The sequence below is a fragment of the Ochotona curzoniae genome, unplaced genomic scaffold, assembly GCF_017591425.1.
Source record: "Ochotona curzoniae isolate NIBS_2020 unplaced genomic scaffold, NIBS_Ocur_1.0 scaffold_1037, whole genome shotgun sequence".
Lineage (NCBI taxonomy): Eukaryota > Metazoa > Chordata > Mammalia > Lagomorpha > Ochotonidae > Ochotona > Ochotona curzoniae.
The window spans coordinates 19472427-19490690 of record NW_024467083.1 but is presented as its reverse complement, the minus strand read 5'-3'; the positions used below and the strand labels follow the sequence as shown (position 1 = coordinate 19490690).

The 18264-nt window shown below is 43.1% G+C and overlaps 1 protein-coding gene across 1 annotated transcript; it reads right to left on the bottom strand.

Moving 5' to 3' along the window:
• Positions 1 to 2295: 2295 nt before the first annotated feature.
• Positions 2296 to 14570, bottom strand: PIFO (primary cilia formation). Its single transcript, XM_040998838.1, has 6 exons — positions 14356 to 14570; positions 7168 to 7307; positions 6593 to 6691; positions 5712 to 5842; positions 3539 to 3656; positions 2296 to 2533 (listed from the first exon to the last, which is right to left on the bottom strand). The coding sequence occupies exons 1-6, from the start codon at positions 14432 to 14434 to the stop codon at positions 2465 to 2467; spliced, it is 636 nt and encodes a 211-aa protein (XP_040854772.1). The 5' UTR covers positions 14435 to 14570; the 3' UTR covers positions 2296 to 2464.
• Between the last annotated feature and the right edge of the window lie 3694 nt (positions 14571 to 18264).

Genomic DNA, 18264 nt, shown 5'->3' with positions numbered 1-18264 from the left:
GTGTGATGTTAGGACAGATTCTCACTGGGATAGCCAAGTAAATGTTCTGGCAGTTATCAATAAGGTAACAAGCTAATTAGCAAAGTTTTTGAACAATATTTCTTTTGCTTTGAGTGACCTCTCTGCTGTACCAATATAGCTTTTCTTATCTTGCCCTCATCTCACAAAAATACGAAACTCTTTACAAGTAAATCCTCAAAATCTTCCAACATCATCTTCTTTTCCTGAGTTTAGATTACCTAGTTTGTGCTAGCAGATTTACTTCCTAATTATTAAATACCTAACCTTAAAATTTTTTCCTGATTTCATTTTGATTATTTTTGTAAAGATATATTGATTTTTATTGAAAGGGCAAAGCTACATAGAGAAGGAGAGACAGAGACAAATATTTTCTATCTGATGGTTCACTCTCTAAGTGGTTTCAATGACTAGAACATGAGCTGGCACACATATGGGATCCTGGTGCTTGTAGTGGGAGGATTAGTCAACCAAGTCATTGTGGTGGCCCGCCACTTTTTCTTAAGTACGTGAGTCTACAACTTAGCATTTCAAGGGACCCTGAAGTGTATTAAAATATTATATTTACTTATTGAACCAGATTACTGGGCCTCGTGTGGTAGACTACCAGTTGAAGTCCTTACCTTGTACATGCCAGGGTCCCATATGGGTGCTGATTCATGTCCTGGTGGCCCCGCTTCCCATCCAGCTCCCTGCTTGTGGCCTGGGAAGGTAGTCAAGGATGACCCAAAGCCTTGGGACCTTGCACCCTTGTGGGAGACCAGATAGAAGCTCCTGGTTCCTGGCTTTAGATCAGCTGAGCTCTAGCCATTGCAGCCACTTGGGGAATAAATCATCAGATGGAAGATCTTCCTCTCTGTTTCTTCTCCTCTCTGTGTATCTGACTTTCCAATAAAAATAAAAATCTTTAAAAAAAAGATTACTGTTTTAGAAGAGAGTTTCCTTTCTCTGGGAAATGCTTTGAGCATATGCATCAAACAGCATATGTACCAAACACCACGCACTAAAAACATATGTACCAGGCTGCTGTTATTATCTTCCAAAGAAGAGGAGCAAGACCCTGAATCAAAAAAACACTACACACTCCACTGTCACCTCTGAGAAACATGCATGTGTACAGATCCAAAGGAGAAAAAGGAAGGAGGTGTGGGAGAGGTGATATGAGTTAAGCCTGGCTGAAGTCATGAACTCTAAACAAGATAACGGAAATCATTAAGTCATCAGATTAAAATAAACTTACATACCAGGTTTTTAGCTTGAGGTATGTTTATCATTATCTTCACATTCTAATTTGATTCCTAACACTGACTGTTCTGCCCTTCACTGAGTTGGCCCTTAAGGAATTAGGGCCCTCAGTGTTTACCCACAGGGTCTTGCCTCTTCATGTTCCTTCCTCCAGCTGATACCCACCACGGGGTGCCCTGATGATACAGCCAGCTACAGATCCTCTGGGGTCACTGGAAGCTTGCCATTCTTTGGCATCCAAATGCATATATCCTTGCCACTTAAATATATACATATTTCTAAATGACTAAGTGGATACTAAAAGACCTTTATGTCAAAAGATGAGTTAGTGCACACATAGTGCCAATCTTGAACAAATTACACTTGGAGTTTTATCAGAGTTGCTAGAGTTTCTGCATAAAGAGTGCGGCTATTATGGATTCTAAAATTCCCCCAGGCTATCCTGTAAGTGTCCTGGGGCTCACTCAAACGGAGGCAGACAGAATCTACTAGCTGCCCCTGTCCCTAGGAGCCTTCCGTACACTTTTTTTTTTTTATCAGAGCCAAGAAGATAGTCAAGTAAACAAATCTGAGTCTTGCTTTATCCCCAGTACTAACCACTCTGCCCAACACAAAGCAGAAACTCAATACACAAGGTGGCCCACAGATCAAGCAGATCAGGTGATAGGAAAGAGGAAGTGCTGTTTCTGTGAGATTTATGTCAATCTAGGACAGGTGATCTAATTAGTATCTTTTTATTCCAAGCCAGGGAAATCAAAACACTTGGAAAAGCTCCTAAAACATACATATGTTAATCTGCCTTCAAGTTTCCTCTGTATCCAATGAACCTCAACCTCATCAAATACTTCATATGCATCAGCTTCTGATGATGACCCTTAATGACAGAATATATAAAACACGTGTCTGGGAATTATTCCTAGGGTCAGGGCCCACAAATATTTCAGTAAATACCCAAACTGAGCACTCAATAGGAAGTCCCAGACCCAACCACATTGGTATGCAACATCACAAAATACCAATGAAGAGAAAATACTCTGAACTAGTCTTTATGCTCACATACAGTAGTTATGAGCCCTTTGCCCCTTCTTGGGCCCCACTCCGGCAGACAAGCGGGCTCCTGTGGTGCTGAGAGAAGAGCAGCTCTGCCCTCGCTCCTGGAGAGTATGCGGTCAAGAGGAGCATGTGACACAGTCAGCACTCCTCAATTGTAGTATAGGCTTAGGTAGGCCACTCGGCTCCGATGCTTCCTGAACTCTTTGTCTGTGGACAGCTGCAACGAAAGAAGATTGTCTCAGTCCGGCGTCTCACAGGACCCTCTGCTCTGGTCTTCCTGGCTGTACACAACAGGACTGCCCGCTAGAGCTGTATGGTCCAGCTGAGCCCCGGCCCCACAGCAACCAAGCCTCAGCAATTCTCTTAATGCATGTGTATGCACACCTGCCGTTTCCTTCTTACTAGGGTGTAGATCATGCTGGGAATTCATTGCTACTTGGTAAATCTGCAGGAAGTTGGTGGGTTTCCTAAAGATAGAGTCTGTTTAATTCTTGAATGCTACCCATAGGCACAAGCTCAATGATGGGTACACATTAGGGCATTGACTAAATATTTGTAGAATTAATCCAAAGTCCCACTAAAAAAAGCAGGTATTGTTGGAATCCTGGTGGCTAGCATTATATCTTTATTATGTTTCCAGGTATTAAATGCTTTTTTACATTATCTCAATCTTCATAGCTTCATGTTGGTTCTAGTATTATATCTATGTTATGGCAAACAAAGCTGAAGCTCAAAAAAATTCAGGAACATGCCCCAAATGTCCTAACAAAGAAGTACTAGAGCTAGTATTTGAACCCCGGAGGTTTGGCTCCCAGATTCCAGGCTCTTAGCCAGAATGACATAGTACTCAAGTGGTAGCACAGAAACAGCACCATGGTAGGAGTCACAAGGCCTGAGTTCCAGTTGCACAATCTTCCTAAAAACCTTAATCCAGCTAAGCCTCACTGTCCTCACATTTCTTCGGTTTCTAACACAAAAGTATATTTGAAGATCAAATAAGAAAATGTGAGTTTTGTTCAGTCACATATACCTCCATAGGTCTGATGAAATGGTTTAGCTGTCCATGAAGACCCTCGTATTCTCAGACAAAAACAAAAACAAAATGTGTGTCCATCATTCAGTGGTCCAAGTTCTGCCTGCAGCTCATCCACAGACCCCTGGTCAAGAATCCCTGAAATATATGAAACCACAAGATAGAGCTAGCCAAGTCCAGTCTTCTTACCTCTGTTTTCAGGGTTCTTTTCTGTAGACATGGAACTTGAGTCCAGTCTGGAGACCCAAACTGCATTGGCCAAGCAACTTTGAGGGGTGGCTTCTTCTCAGGGTTGTATGAGCCAGGGCTGGAAACAATGTGAACATGATGCTGAATGAGCTGGTAATCATACACCAAATCCTCCACTAACTGTCCCTGAACTAGGTCTCACCCCTCAGGAAAGTAACAGACTGCTAGGAAAGCTGGGGTTCTTTTGCCTGTGCATGTACTTCTTTTTAGATATCAGTATTAAACATTAAGTTGCAGTAAAGATTGACTAGCTTAAAAAATATTTCTGAGAAACTACTACAAGATCCCAGAAGAGGTGGTAGATGAAAGAAGCCTACAACAGTGGTAAAATTGTGCAGCATTGGTGATAAAAGTGCAGTGACAATCTATTTGCAGCCCAGGAAGAGCAAAGCAAAACATACTATATTTTCTAGACAACGGGGTTATTTTTAGAATTGTCTTTGTTCGCAACATTGGTCTTCTGGCATTGAATTTGTTGCAGACATGGGGAAAACAGAGTGGGTGTGGAGGTCAGGACTCAGGAAACCAAATTTCCTTTTTGCAAACTTGAGAAAAACACACTGACACTCTGATTGCTGGATGTCTCTGCAGTGAAGGACAGACCTTGACCCCTTACCTGCAATCCCATGCATCCTGAATGACTTTCGAGCATTTAGGTAAAGTCCCTTCCCCGCTCTCTGCCTCCTTCTGTCCTCATTTCCTCCCTTGACCATCACGCTCTTAACCACTCTCTTTTCTTACTTTATTCCTCACACTAAATTCTTTGGCAACTGACAGGCTAGGCATGTGCTACTCCTTCAGCCTATTCTGCCCAGGGCTGGCTCAGCCTTGCACTTCAAAGCTCAGATTGAGAGGAATTTCCTCAGAGACATCTTCCTTGACAACCTTAGCTAATGTAGCCTGCAGCCAGCCTATTACTTCCTGTTGTTTCACTGCCTTCTTCCACTGTTTTCATAGCACATTACCAGGTTATAACTCTTCCTGGTTTGCCCGTGACAGTTCTAGATAATGGCTACCGTCCTGGTATAATTACTGAGGATCCATTTATTCTCAGAAGTGTCACAGTTTAACCAATAAATTTGAGGTCATTCTCTTTATTCCAATTCATGCTTTAATTTTCTAAATTTTTAAAAAGATCTATTTAGGGCCCGGCGCGGTGGCGCAAGTGGTTAAAGGTCCTCGCCTTGCACGCCCAGGATCCCATATGGGCGCCGGTTCTAATCCCGGCAGCCCTGCTTCCCTTCCAGCTCCCTGCCTGTGGCCTGGGAAAGCAGTCGAGGACGGCCCAAGGCTTTGGGACCCTGCACCCGCGTGGGAGACCCGAAAGAGGCTCCTGGCTTCGGATCGGCATAGTATCGGCCCGTTGCGCTCACTTGGGGAGTGAGTCATCGGACGGAAGATCTTCCTCTCTGTCTCTCCTCTCTGTATATCTGCCTTTCCAATAAAAAAAAAATAATAAAAAATAAATCTTTAAAAAAAAAAGATCTATTTAATTTTTATTGCAAGATCATATATACAGAGAGGAGAAGAGACAGAGAGGAAGATCTTCCATCTGGTGATTCACACCCCAAGCAGTTGCAATGGCTGGAGCTGAGCGGATCCAAAGTCAGGAGCCAGGAGCCTCTTCCGGGTCTCCCACATGGGTGCAGGATTCCAAGGCCTTGTACCGTTCTTGACTGCTTTCCCAGGCCACAAGCAGGGAGCTGGATGGGAAGTGGGGCCACCAGGACATGTACTGGTGCCCATATGGGATCCTAGTGCATGCAAGGCAAGGACTTTAGCCACTAGGCTATTGTGCCAGCCCCACCAATTAATATTTTATTGCATAGTTTGGTTCTCATTAGTCTGGACTCTAAATACTCCAAGGTATCAAGGGCCTTATGTGATGTGTTTATTGTACAAAAATGCATGGAAAATCCACAGATAGTTTTTAAATGAAGCGTTGTGATTCTACAACGCGATAGTCTAGAGATCTGGGAGATTAAAAGGTCAAATATTTAAAGATAGGTGGTCTTTATCATCTAGTTGAGATGCTTCTGATGCAATCTTTTTGTTACATATTTTTTTTGTTTGTTTCACTTTGTGTTGGAGTGCACAGAAAGAGGAGGCATACCCAGGATAAGAAGGATCCTTTGAAATGGTTGCAAATCGAGGCATCAAGACATTAAATGGAGCAAAACCTTGTTTGTATTTTTCCTCTTGAATATTTATTTTCTGGTACATGCCAGGATAGTGTTTCATATCCTGTGTCCAAGAAAGAAGGTCAATATGTGAGTGTACACATACACACACACACACACACACACACACACACACACACACAGCCTTGTTAAAGCCTTTCAGGGTAAAATAAAAAGCAGAAGCATCCTCCTCTTGTTCATAGTTCAGCCACCTCAAGGTGTAGGTTACTGTAGCAGGCTCCTCCCTACTGTAGTAAGCTACTCTAAAGTAGAAAACTAATATATGGGGATGATTCAGCTGTCCAAGGCTGCACAAACGTACTCATGGTGGTAGACAAGCAGGGCAGTGTGTTGTAGACACCGGCCTCTCAGATATTCAGAACTAGCATTTCCTCTCTCAGGGCTCCGTGTCAGGAAATTGTCCACCTGACACGTGGATTCTATATTGGAGATTTTAACCTTGACATCCAGCCGCACCCAGGCTTGAACAAGTTGGATTTTGTCTTTTAACTGACACAATACGATAGATATTAACACAGCTTACAGGATTTTAACATCAGGTCTCTTGATACCTATCTTGGCCCACTTTCTTCAGTTTTCCACTCTCCCTGGTACACACCCACACACATGTGCACACCACACACAGTTGTAGCACTCACACCCAAGCTTTTCAAAGAGGCTTTCTAATAACTTTTGCCTAAATGCCTATGTTTTGTGAATCTCAGAGTATATTCTTTTAGGCAGCCTCCTGGCTCTTTGTCCTTTGCTAAGTCACACGTGTCAACAATATTCGCACTGAAAACCAGCATATTACCTTCTCAGTTGGCTTGAACCTCACAGATGTTCTGGCTCCAAAAGCATACCCTTTTGTGCTGGTCGGGATCTTGGTTAGGCTGTAGGCCAAGCCACACCACTTCGAGTGGTTTATTCAAAACAAAACCCAAAAGCAGGAACACATAGTCAGAGAACATCATAGCCACCCTAAATTTCTCTGCAAGACACTGTTCTTTCTTGTCCTCACTCCTTCAGAGCCCATAAGTAACACCTGTAACTTTGCAAAGGGATGTGGCTGGACAGGTAGGACATTGGACATGTCTATGAATCTAGTCTTCTGAGCCTCACAGAGCCAACCTGCTCGAAGGCAACTGTGGCCTAAACTTAGTCTAATGGGAGGGAAACTGGCATCTGCTCGTGGCCTTGAGGGTAAAAGGTTAGCTTTTAGTGGGCTAGGGGCACCTACGATGGTCCTTCACGCTTGGCACTAGTTTGACCAACCAGTTGTAAACCCTGATACTCTCTTGTTTTGGGGCCCACCTCCTAGATCTGGGGTTGGGTAGCCGTTGATAGCTAGGGACTGCAGACCCACCTAAGGCAGGGCAGAGTACTCACATCTGTTGTGTAACTTCCAGGCCCTCTGTGGGGCGATCCCCGAAGTGGGAGAAACTTGTTCCCCAGCCGGTTTGGGGGATGATGGTGAGGAAAGAGCTTCCTCTGTTGACATGTTCCAAAACAGTAGTTTTTCACCACCTCTACAGGGTAAGAAACCAGAAACGCCACGTGAGTCATGGAAGACTCCTTGTTTGCTGCCGCGGGCAGCAGAACAGATTCCCGTGCAAAAGTGCTCTTCCCCAAACCAGACAGATGCCCACCGAGGGCTCCGGCTGTGTCTTCCGCTTTCCCAACCCTCGCCCTGTCTCGAGTCCAGACTCACTAGTTTTGCTGAAGCACGTCGCGCGCCTCTGGGGAAGCATTTGTGTACTGAGTTGCCAGGGGAACGAGGGACGCTCGCTAAGGGGAGTGCGCCTGCGCAGTGAGTGGAGCGCACGCGGGCAGCATTCCGGGTTCTGGAAATCTGCAACTGACCTGGCGTAGAGGGTTTGGAAATTGGGCCCTGCTTGTAGTGGGAACGTTTAGAGTGCCCTGGGCCCTGCCGTAGAGGGAACGTCGTGTAATCAGAGTGCCTCAGGGGCTCGGACTTACTGGGACCGGGAAAATGCGAAACGCTGCCGCCGCAGTGAGGGCGCACGGGGCAGAACTCCACGTCCTGTGTCCAGAGCCCAACTGACCCGCTGGTTCCAGGTGGAGCCTCTCTCTACAGACCTATTCCTAAGCCAGATCTAGTTAGTTGCCCTCTTGAACCCTACGTAGGGGGCGGGACACGAGGCTTTAATAGGATTAGAGGCCTGAGTGGGATGGTAGGCGTGCTGCCCAATCATCAAAGGGCTTAAATAGTTTTAAAATCTAGGGCAATCACTTAAATGTTGGATCCCGAATTTCCTCATGCCAAAACCTTGGATCTGGAGTTTCCTCATTGCAAAACGGGGAGCGTTAATGCTTGCTTGTAGGGCCGTGGAGAAGATTAAGACAACAGGATTTACCAGGCAGTTCCGTGCCTGGTTTTGGGGAGGTTCACTGTTAACAAGAGGCTTTTTTTTTTTTTTTTACAAACTCTTTCCTGGAATTCGGGACTCCTAGCCCAGCCTCTGCCGTTACAGCTCTTTGGGGGAGTGAACCAGGGGCTGGAAGATCTCTCTGTGGTTCTCCTTCTCTTTCTCTTTTTTAAAGATTTATTTATTTTTATGGGAAAGGCAGATATACAGAGAGGAGAAGAGACAGAGAGGAAGATCTTCCATCTGATGATTCACTCCCCAAGCGGCTGCAACGGCTGGAGCTGAGCCAATCCGAAGCCAGGAGCCAGGAGCCTCTTCTGGGTCTCCCACATAGGTGCAAGGTCCCAAGGCTTTGAGCCATCCTGGACTGCTTTCCCCGGGCCACAAGTATTGAGCTGGATGGGAAGTAGGGCCGCCGGAATTAGAACCGGCACCTATATGGGATTCCGGCAAGTGCAAGGCGAGGACTTTAACCGCTATGTTATCGTGCTGGGCCCTCTCCTTCTCTTTTAATTATCTTTTCAAAAGGCAATTATTCTTTGAGAGAGAAGGTCTGATATGTGTTGACTGCTTTGCATAAACTTGTCTTTCGTAGGGGTTAGGATGACTCTAGGAGTTGTCCAGGTATAAGAACACAGCATGGAGTGCGACTGGTCCCTATGGTCTGTTGGCTTCTTAAAGATTTCTGTGGGATCCACACACACCTCAGGCTGTCTTAGGGGACAGTATTATATCAATCTAATGCAGAGTTTCTCAAATAGAAGGCCTTGCACCTTCATGATCTTTTGGGAACTCATGGAAACTTGTTTGTCAAAAGTGGTTAGGATGATGCTCCGGGTCCCAGGGTAGGGAGGGCAGACATTCTGAAGTGCAGTCACGTGGTGAGTTGGTCCATATCCCCTTTAACAGTGAAATGTCTCACTGGTCTCTGTAAAAATAATTGGTTGCACTTACATTTAATAACAGGAAACAAAAATTTTTAAAGAGAGAGAATGAGAGAGAATGAGAGAGAGAGAATATCTTCTGTCGGTCTGCTCGTTCATGCCCCAAATGTAACAACCAGGATTTGGTTTGGCTGAAGCCAGGGGCTTTGAACACCATTAGGCCTCCCATGTGAGAGATGCAGACCCAGACACTGGAGCTGTTGTCTGTAGTCCCGTAGGATATATGTTAGCGTGGAAGGTAAACTGGGACCTGAATCTGACATTCTCCTGCTTCTATTCTTCATGCGTGCAAGAAATAAATCATCTGTTGACAGTAACGTCATTCAGAGCTTCAACTAATTTTTATGAGCAAAATGCCTCAACATAAAATAACCACTGATCCCCTCCACCAATCCTCCAAAGAAAATAAATGAAAAAGTGTAGAATTTGACCGTTTGGAAATTTGGATATTGGAGTCATCAAAAAGTGACTTTATTCTACTATTTGCAACAAACTGGTCCCAACTAGAGGTTATTATGCTCAGTAAAACAAGTCAATCTGGAAAGGCCAAATATCATATATTCTCTCTGATATAAAGCAACTTTCATGCAAAATACTCGATCAGTAGCCTTTTCCATATTGTTTTTGCTACACCTCAGAGCATTTGATATTTTTGTTTTTACTTTCATTCATTCAAAAGAAGTTTTTGCTTTTCCTATTAATTTCCTCCCTGACTCACAGATCACACAATAATATTGTTTGCTTCAGGAAGGTCTTTAATTTTGTTCATTTCTTCAGTGACACATTGGTTGTTCAGTAACATGTTGTTTAACTTCATGCTGCTGTAAATTTTCTACTTTTCTCTGTGTTGTTTTATGGTTTTTTATTTATGGGGATGTATAGTAACTGTGTAGTAAAGATTATCATATACAGAAGTGAAGACACAATGCAGTGTGCATATCTACTTACAAAGATGGACTCCCAATGAAACTGTTGAATATATCTTGACAATAGGATGCTGGGCTCTTTGCCAGTGTCCATACTTACAATGTCAGGATACACTTAAATAGCAGAATGATGGACTTATGACTTGTGAAGGACTATACTATTTTAATGACATAGGGGAAACTGGTGGCAGGGGGCGGAATTTGGGGAGGAAGGAAGGGAAATCCCAGAGCGTATAGAATTGTATCGTGGAATAATAAAAGAAAAAAAATAACTGCAGTAAGGGTTAGTACAGTGGCATACTATGTTAGTTTGTGTCCTGGATGCTCTATTTCCCATCCAACTTTTAGCTTATGGCCCTGAAAAGCAGCAGAGGATGGCTTTGGCACTTGGGCCTTTGCACACATGGGAGACCTGGAAAGAAGCTCTTTAAGGCTCCTGGTTTTGGATCAGCTCAATCCCCACCATTATGGCCATTTGAAGAGTGAACCTGTGGATGAAAAAATCTCTCTCTCTCTCTCTCTCTCTCTCTCTCTCTCTTTTCCCTTTCTCTCCTTCTGTCTTTCAAATAAAAAAATCTTTAAAAAATGTACTTGGCTAGAGGGGGCTGGTGTTGAGTCATAGCAGATGAAATCTCCTGTGGCACTGGCATCCCACATGGGTATGGGTTCGAATCCTGACTACTCCACTTCTGATCCCGCTCCCTGCTATGGCTTGGGAAAGCAGCAGAGGACTGTCTAAGTGCTTGTGCTCCTGCACCCACATGGGAGAAGGGGAGGAAACACAGCTCGGGTCTGGCCTGGCTGCGGCCATTGAAGCCTTTGGGGGAGTGAAATTGTGACTGGAAGATCTCTGTCTTTCCTTCTCTCTTTGTAACTCTGACTTTTGAGTAAAAATTTTTTAAAAATTTAAAAAATTGTATTTGGCTTGAGACATTGGCGGGAATGGTGGAACTGCAGAGGGAACACAGAGAAGTAGAAGAAGGCAGAGAAATATATGACCATGAAGCAAATGCTTGGCCTCTGTGGTGAGAAGATGAAAGAATGAGACAGGTCAACCCTAACAGCAGTCAATAAAGATCCCAATGTTCTCAAGGAAAAAGAAACACACCACCAGTCTCCTGTTCTTGTTACTAACAGAACAGAATTAGGCTCAGTCACAGCTTGATGTCAAATACATCAACTTTTTCGTTAAAGACAACCTGAACATAGTACTTCAAAGATGAATTGTCTGTCTGTCACAGGTATCTCCGTAGGTACCAACTATGTAATGATAAAATTGAGGCATTTGTGCAGAATCTCAGGTGGTGATAAGGAATGTGAAGAATGCAGTGTCAGTATTTGGATGATGATCATATAGAGAGGAACCCATGTAGGTGACTGCACAGTATCGAGGAATGTCTAGGCAACGTTTGATACAGTGGCCACTTCTGAAAAAGATCTGAGGGATTTAGCAGTCCCCCATTCGACACACATCTGGCCATAGTTGCAATCTGCTTGGTAAGACAGCTGTCTTCTCTCATGTGACTATCTCTGAGGCAATTATAAGAACTATCATAATAATTGCTCTAAAGAACCATGTTCTCTGTTAATAGTTTTCTAATTGAACAGGAAAAAGTAAACTCAAGTTTTTGTACTAATATTTTAAATGGATTTGTCCAATTAAAAAAAGTATTGGATGAAATGACAAATTGAGCACATAGGATAAAGCTATTATGTTTAAGAAGTTAACTGACATGGGGATGGATGTTGGGCATGGTGATGACGAGGCCACCTGGGATGCCCATATTGCCTGTTAGAATGCCTGGGTTTGAGTTCCTGCTGTCCTTGTGCTTCCAACTTCCTGTTAATACACATTCTGGGAGGCAGCAATGGCTCAAGTACCTGGCTCCTTGCTACCTACATGAGAGGTCACGATCGAGTTTTCAGCTCCTAGTTTTGGCCTGGTCCAGCTCTGGCTATTGCAATTGTGGAGTGAACCAGCAGATAGAATAACTCTTTTTGTCTTTCAAATAAAGTTAAAGAAAGCAAATTCTTTTTTTAAATTTATTTTTTATTTTTTATTGGAAAGGCGGATACACAGAGAGGAGAGACAGAGAGGAAGATCTTCTGTCTGATGATTCACTCCCCAAGTGAGCGCAACGGCCGATGCTATGCCGATCCGAAGCCAGGAGACTCTCCCAGGTATCCCACGCAGGTGCAGGGTCCCAAAGCTTTGAGCCGTCCTCGACTGCTTTCCCAGGCCACAGGCAGGGAGCTGGATGGGAAGCGGGGCTGCCGGGATTAGAACCGGCGCCTATATGGGATCCTGGGCGTGCAAGGCGAGGACCTTACCACCTGTGCCATCGCGCCGGGCCCAAGAAAACAAATTCTTAAATGACATGATGGAGCATTTTAGAAGCAATGGAAATGAAATAATTAAAAAATTATGAGATTGATATGTGCCATCACCTTAAGTAAAAATTGAGTATCTGATTTATCCCAAGAGCAGAAAAGCTAAAGAATAAAAAAGAATGAGTGAAAAGGAAGAAAAGTATCACTGAAATCGTATATGCCAGGAGGAATGGTGATGAGACTTTCAGAGTAATGAAGAAAATAAAAGTATTTACAGGCAGGGAAATTATATCCAGGAAAACTGTCATTCAGACATGAGAGAGAGAGAAATACATTTCCAGAAAAACAAAAGCCAATAGGCTATCACAACCAATCCAATCTTACGAGAAATGCTAAAGGAAGCCATTCAAGATGACATGAAGATACTAGTGAGTAAGAAGAAGAAGGAACTTTGGTCAGATCTCTACTGTATTATGCAGCTCTGGGACTGACTGCACTGGATCTATAAATCCTAGAAACACCTGTGCTTGCTCTGTGAGGGATGGAGAGGACTCTATTTCTACTGCAGTATTGCATGCTCAATGCATAATCCCAAGCAAAACCTATACCTTGCCTGTGGCATCTGGAAAGTTACTGTTCTGGAACTACAGCTCTGGGACTGTGACTATAGATATAATATTCCCCTGAACCCGCTCTAAGGGCCCTGGGGAAGACCCTAAGTGAATCTTACTGTTCTCCAGAACCACATTTGCAAATGCACACCCTGTATTGAGCCAGGGGATCTGGACAAGGACTCCTTTACATTTTCTAGTGCTACAGCTGGTGCGTTTAGTACTATAAACCTTAGAATCATTCATGCCATCATGGAAGGACCTAGAGCAGGGCCCATCCATATCACATGGTTATGGACTCACAGTTATTGGTGCAAGAATACTCAGCACTACTCAGTGGAATAAAGAACAGCTTGCTCTGTGTCCCACAGTACATACTGCATACATTGCAGTATGCATCTCCACTTCCAAATCAAATATGAACTCCCATTGAAACTACTAAATATATCTTAACAATAGGATACCTAACTTTCTGCCACTGTCTATAGCTACAATGTCAGGATACACTTAAATAGCAGCATGATGAACTTATGACTGTTTTTGAAGGACTAGACTGCTGCAATAACATAGGGAAATCAGTACAGAGAGGTGATTTGAGAAGGGGGAGGGGAAATCTCAGAGCTTATGGAATTGTATCATGAAATGAGTAAATTATTACACAGGTAAGTTATGCTATCCATGAATTTAACTTTACTGTGTGATAAAATAATTTGTTATGGAAGGCAAGCTTTGAGTCTGAACAGGGTTTGGAATACCTAATTCAAAGAATAAAAGTCCCACTGGAAGATAGATATAGTCATATAAAGGAAATAAAGGGGAGGAATATAGACTTTTCAAATTCCATTTTCCGTGTATCCTAAAACACTAGCCTCTCCCATCTGTTGGTAGAGCAATGAAGATAGGCCCTAAAAATCCCTCTAACTGGTGGTAATAAGTTTTGCTCTGTGCCTCATTAGCTGTAAGGCCTTGTTGCAGTTACTTACACTACCTATGCTTTGGTTAATCTACAAAATGACACTAGTAATTTCTTTTCTCCCATGAAAATTTAAGATTCAGCTAAAAGAGATTTTGTATAGTGAGTGACTAACATAGATTTGGTATTTAACAATTGTCAGTGAACTTCCAGTCTATTCACTTCTAAGTCCAAGGCTATGGAACCTTCAAGAGTATCTTTGTACCAATAAGGAAGAATTGTCCGTTTATTTGCATGGGTGCCACTACCTACCAGGGTCTATGCCTTGGTGAGTGGCACACCTACCTATTTCCTTCCAGGATCAGGACCCCTGTGTAGCATGGCATACCTCACCTCTTATAATTTGACTGATCTTGAAGAGATGAGTTTTTATGCAGGGACTAGAGCCCAAGAAATGGTTACCTTTGTCGAAGACCCAGCAGTGCTGCTGCCGGGTCGTGATTCTGTTGACATGCAGGTTTTCAGATGGCTTAGTCTGCATGTTGTGGCTTTCTGATAAGAGCTGTACAAGAAAAGTCCCTCAAGGGAACTTTCACCAAGCCTGGTGCTCTCAATGTGTCATCTCCAGGACCTGCTCCTTTTCTATGAGGACTTCAACCAAGAAAGAAAATGAAGGGTGTAACAACTGGCTGCTAAGCAACAACCTCACCCTTGCCGTCCCCCTCACATCATTGTGACTGCTTTCCACAAGGCAGCATTGTGCTATAAAGGCAGCCAGAAAGGTACAGTTTTGAATATGAGTTATAGTAACTACCAATGACATGATCCTGAGAAAACAATAATAATCCTTTCAAGATGTTAATTCTTCACCCTGCAACACTGAGACACTGTTCACAACAGAGATAATGTGTGTGGTGTGCACACGCATATATGCAAGAACATATGTGCATATGTGTATATGTATTACACATATGTATGTTACCTATCTAACGCCCAGACAACTTGTTAGTTTCTAGTTCTTTTAAATCCCCTCCCCAGCATCCATTCCTTTGAGATACTTACTAAATTGTTATCATATGCCAGGCACTGCTTAAGAGAGGAATAGGCCAGTAAACTGAAATCCTTATTTTCATGGAGATTAATTCTAGAGAAAGATGTTAGAAAATTAAAAAATAAATACATAAAAATGTATTAGAGGCACATGTTGAGAAAAAGCAAAGAAAACACAGCAGTGAAAGAAGGAGAAACGGAATTTCAATCTTAAATTCAGTGGACAGAAAGGGCACTGTCCACACACCTTCTGCCACAATCTTCCAGTGGCTTCCTAGCTCCCTTACAGTGTAACTCCCTAGCTATTAGGGAAATAAAGATAAAAACTCCAGTGAGAATGGCCTACATACAGAGATCAACTAACAGCTGTTGGTGAGTATGTGGGAAAAAGGGTTCACTATTTCACTATTGGTGGGAGTATAGACTAGTGCAGCCACTATGAAAGTTGGTTTGGAAGATGCTCAGACAACTGAAAATTGATCTACTATATGACCTAGCTATCCTACTAGGAATATTTTCAAATGAGGTACAATCTGCATATGAGAAAGCCACCTGCAACTCTGTATTAATGGGTAGCACAATCCACAATATTGGAGACATGGTAACTCAAACTTCGAAGTACGTGTCAAGACCTTGCGCAGTCTCTGCCTTGCCTACTTATTTCCTGTGCCCACCACCTCATGGCAACACTGACATTTATGTAGCTAACCTGTTGTGGTGGTTTCTACCTCAGCAACCTTACACTTCCTGTACTCTCTGCCTCAAATGTACTTTTCTCAAGATAGTTGTCTCTCTTTACTTGTCAGGCTCCAGACCTTTCTCCTCTGGTCACTTTCTATCCCTGTTTCATTTTCTCATTTCTTTGTTTGCTTATTGTTTAATATTGCCATCAGCAAATACCAGTTTCATAAAACTATAACTCCATCTTCAGTTCTTAGACCAGTACCTGGCACATGATAGTGGATTAATACTCTTAATAGACTGCCAGGAGAACTGAAAAGATGCATGTAAAACCCACAGAGTGTGATGTTCAGTGAACATATCAGAAAAAAAAAATAACCTTATATACTTTTTTTAAAGATTTATTTTATTTTTATTGGAAAGGCGGATATGCAGAGAGGAGAGACAGAGAGGAAGATCTTCCGTCCGATGATTCACTCCCACGGTGAGTGCAACGGCCGATGCTATGCCGATCCGAAGCCAGGAGACTCTCCCAGGTATCCCACGCGGGTGCAGGGTCCCAAAGCTTTGGGCCGTCCTCGACTGCTTCCCCGGGCCACAAGCAGGGAGCTGGATGGGAAGCAGGGCTGCCGGGATTAGAACCGGCGCCCATATGGGATCCCGGACGTGCAAGGCGAGGACCTTAACTACTGCACCATTGCACCGGGCCCCAAGAACCTTATATTCTTAATACTTTAATTATGATTGCTTTGGTTCAAATACAAGAAACAAACCTGAGTCAACCTCAGCAGCAAAGAGGAATTTATTACAAAGTTCTAGGGAGTTAGTTCACAGAACCAAAGACAAACACACACAAGACTCAAGAAGGAGACAGAATCAAGAGTCCACAAGCTGTTGCTGAGTGTCCTGTCTCCACTTGCTGCCTGGTTTTTCTCTTTAACTCTGTTTTGACCACCTATAGGCCTTTCTTGCTGATTTTGCTTCCTTCTGGGTGCTCTTATATGAGAAAGAATCTGCATGTGACTAGATACGTGTCCTGCAGTGGTCCTTGCTTCTGGCCTAGAGTTTGCTTGAATTTGCTGAAAAAGAGTGTATTTTTTTTCCCAATGCAACTACTAACTTCAGTGATTTTATTTCTGTATCTTTAGTGATTTTTATTTATGGATATTCAACTTTTATTTATTTATGTGCATGAAAGTCACAGTTACAAGGAGAGAGAGAGAAACAGAGAGAAAGAATTTGGTCATCTATATAGTTCACTGCCCAGATGGCCATAATGGCTAGGGTTGAGCCAGACTAAAGCCAAGAGTCCAGAACTTCATCTGGGTTTCTCACATGGGAGATGTGGGCCCACTACAGCTATCACCTACTGCCTCTAGCTATACATTTGCAAGAAACTAGAATGGATCTGAAACCCTAGCCCAGTCCTTCTAATGTAGAATGCAGGCTTTCCAATTGACATCTTGACCACTATGCCAAATGCTCACTTGAACCACCCAATATCATTATATTATGTTTTCTGAATACCTTCTCTTAATGCATTCCATTTTCCCAGACCTAAGTCAGAAAAAAATCACATTTCTTGCCTCTGTCACAGCTAGGTAGCAGGCCTGAGTCTCAGACGTGGCACTTTGTACAAGTGTTGGCTTCCAAGATAAGCAGCATGAGGAGTGGGCCATGTAAGGGAATGTGGCTTCCAGGAAGAGCAGTGGTGGGCATGGCTTGCTTCCCAGGACAGCAGTGGTGAGCTGCTGGCATCCAGGGCTGAGGGTGCTGGTTTTAGACAGGAGACTCTGTGATTCCTTACCTGGAGCCTCTCCTTAACACAGATAGACCAGTTTGCCCCAGGTCTAGCCTTCCCAGAGATTTTGTGAGCTAACAAGTCTATTTCATGAATTTCATCAGTGCTTAAACTGGTCATTACTTAATTTTGTGTTTAAAAACCAAGGACCCTGGCTAAATCAACTTCCAATTGTTATTTGTTTTAAACATTTTTTTTTAAATTTGAGAGGCTTTTAGAGAAAGAAAAAGAGAGAGATTTTATATCTACTGGTTCACTCCTCAAATGGCTGTAATGCCAGAGCTGGACCAATCTGAAGCCAGGAGCTGGGGCTTTCGCTTTCTTCAGGGTCTCCCTTGTGGTTATAGGGACCCAAGTCCTTGAGTCACCCTCTGCTTCTTAGACTGTAAGCAGGGAGCTTGATTTGAAGCAGAATAGTTGGGACTTGAACACAGCTATACTGGGCTATACTGGTATCCCAGGTGGGGCCTTTTACTGACTACACCACAGCACTGGCCCTTCAAACTCTCAATTATTACATAAGCCAATTTGCTTATTCAGTGTGACCTTCAGAACATACGACCCCAGCTACTCAAACCCATTTCTTTTCTCATTTCTGTAAATGAACACCTCCATCTTTGAATGTTTGGAATTTTAATATTGATTTACTATAATGATTTTATTATTGTTAGTTTTCATATGCTCATTATTTGCATAAATGAAACAACTACGTATGCATTCTTTTACTTCTTGCATTTTTAGCTTAGCATTAAGTTGCTAAGACTCATCCAAGTTGGTACAAGTAGCAGCTGTTCACTTATTTTCATAACTTGGCATTATATTACATGAAAAAGCTGTGA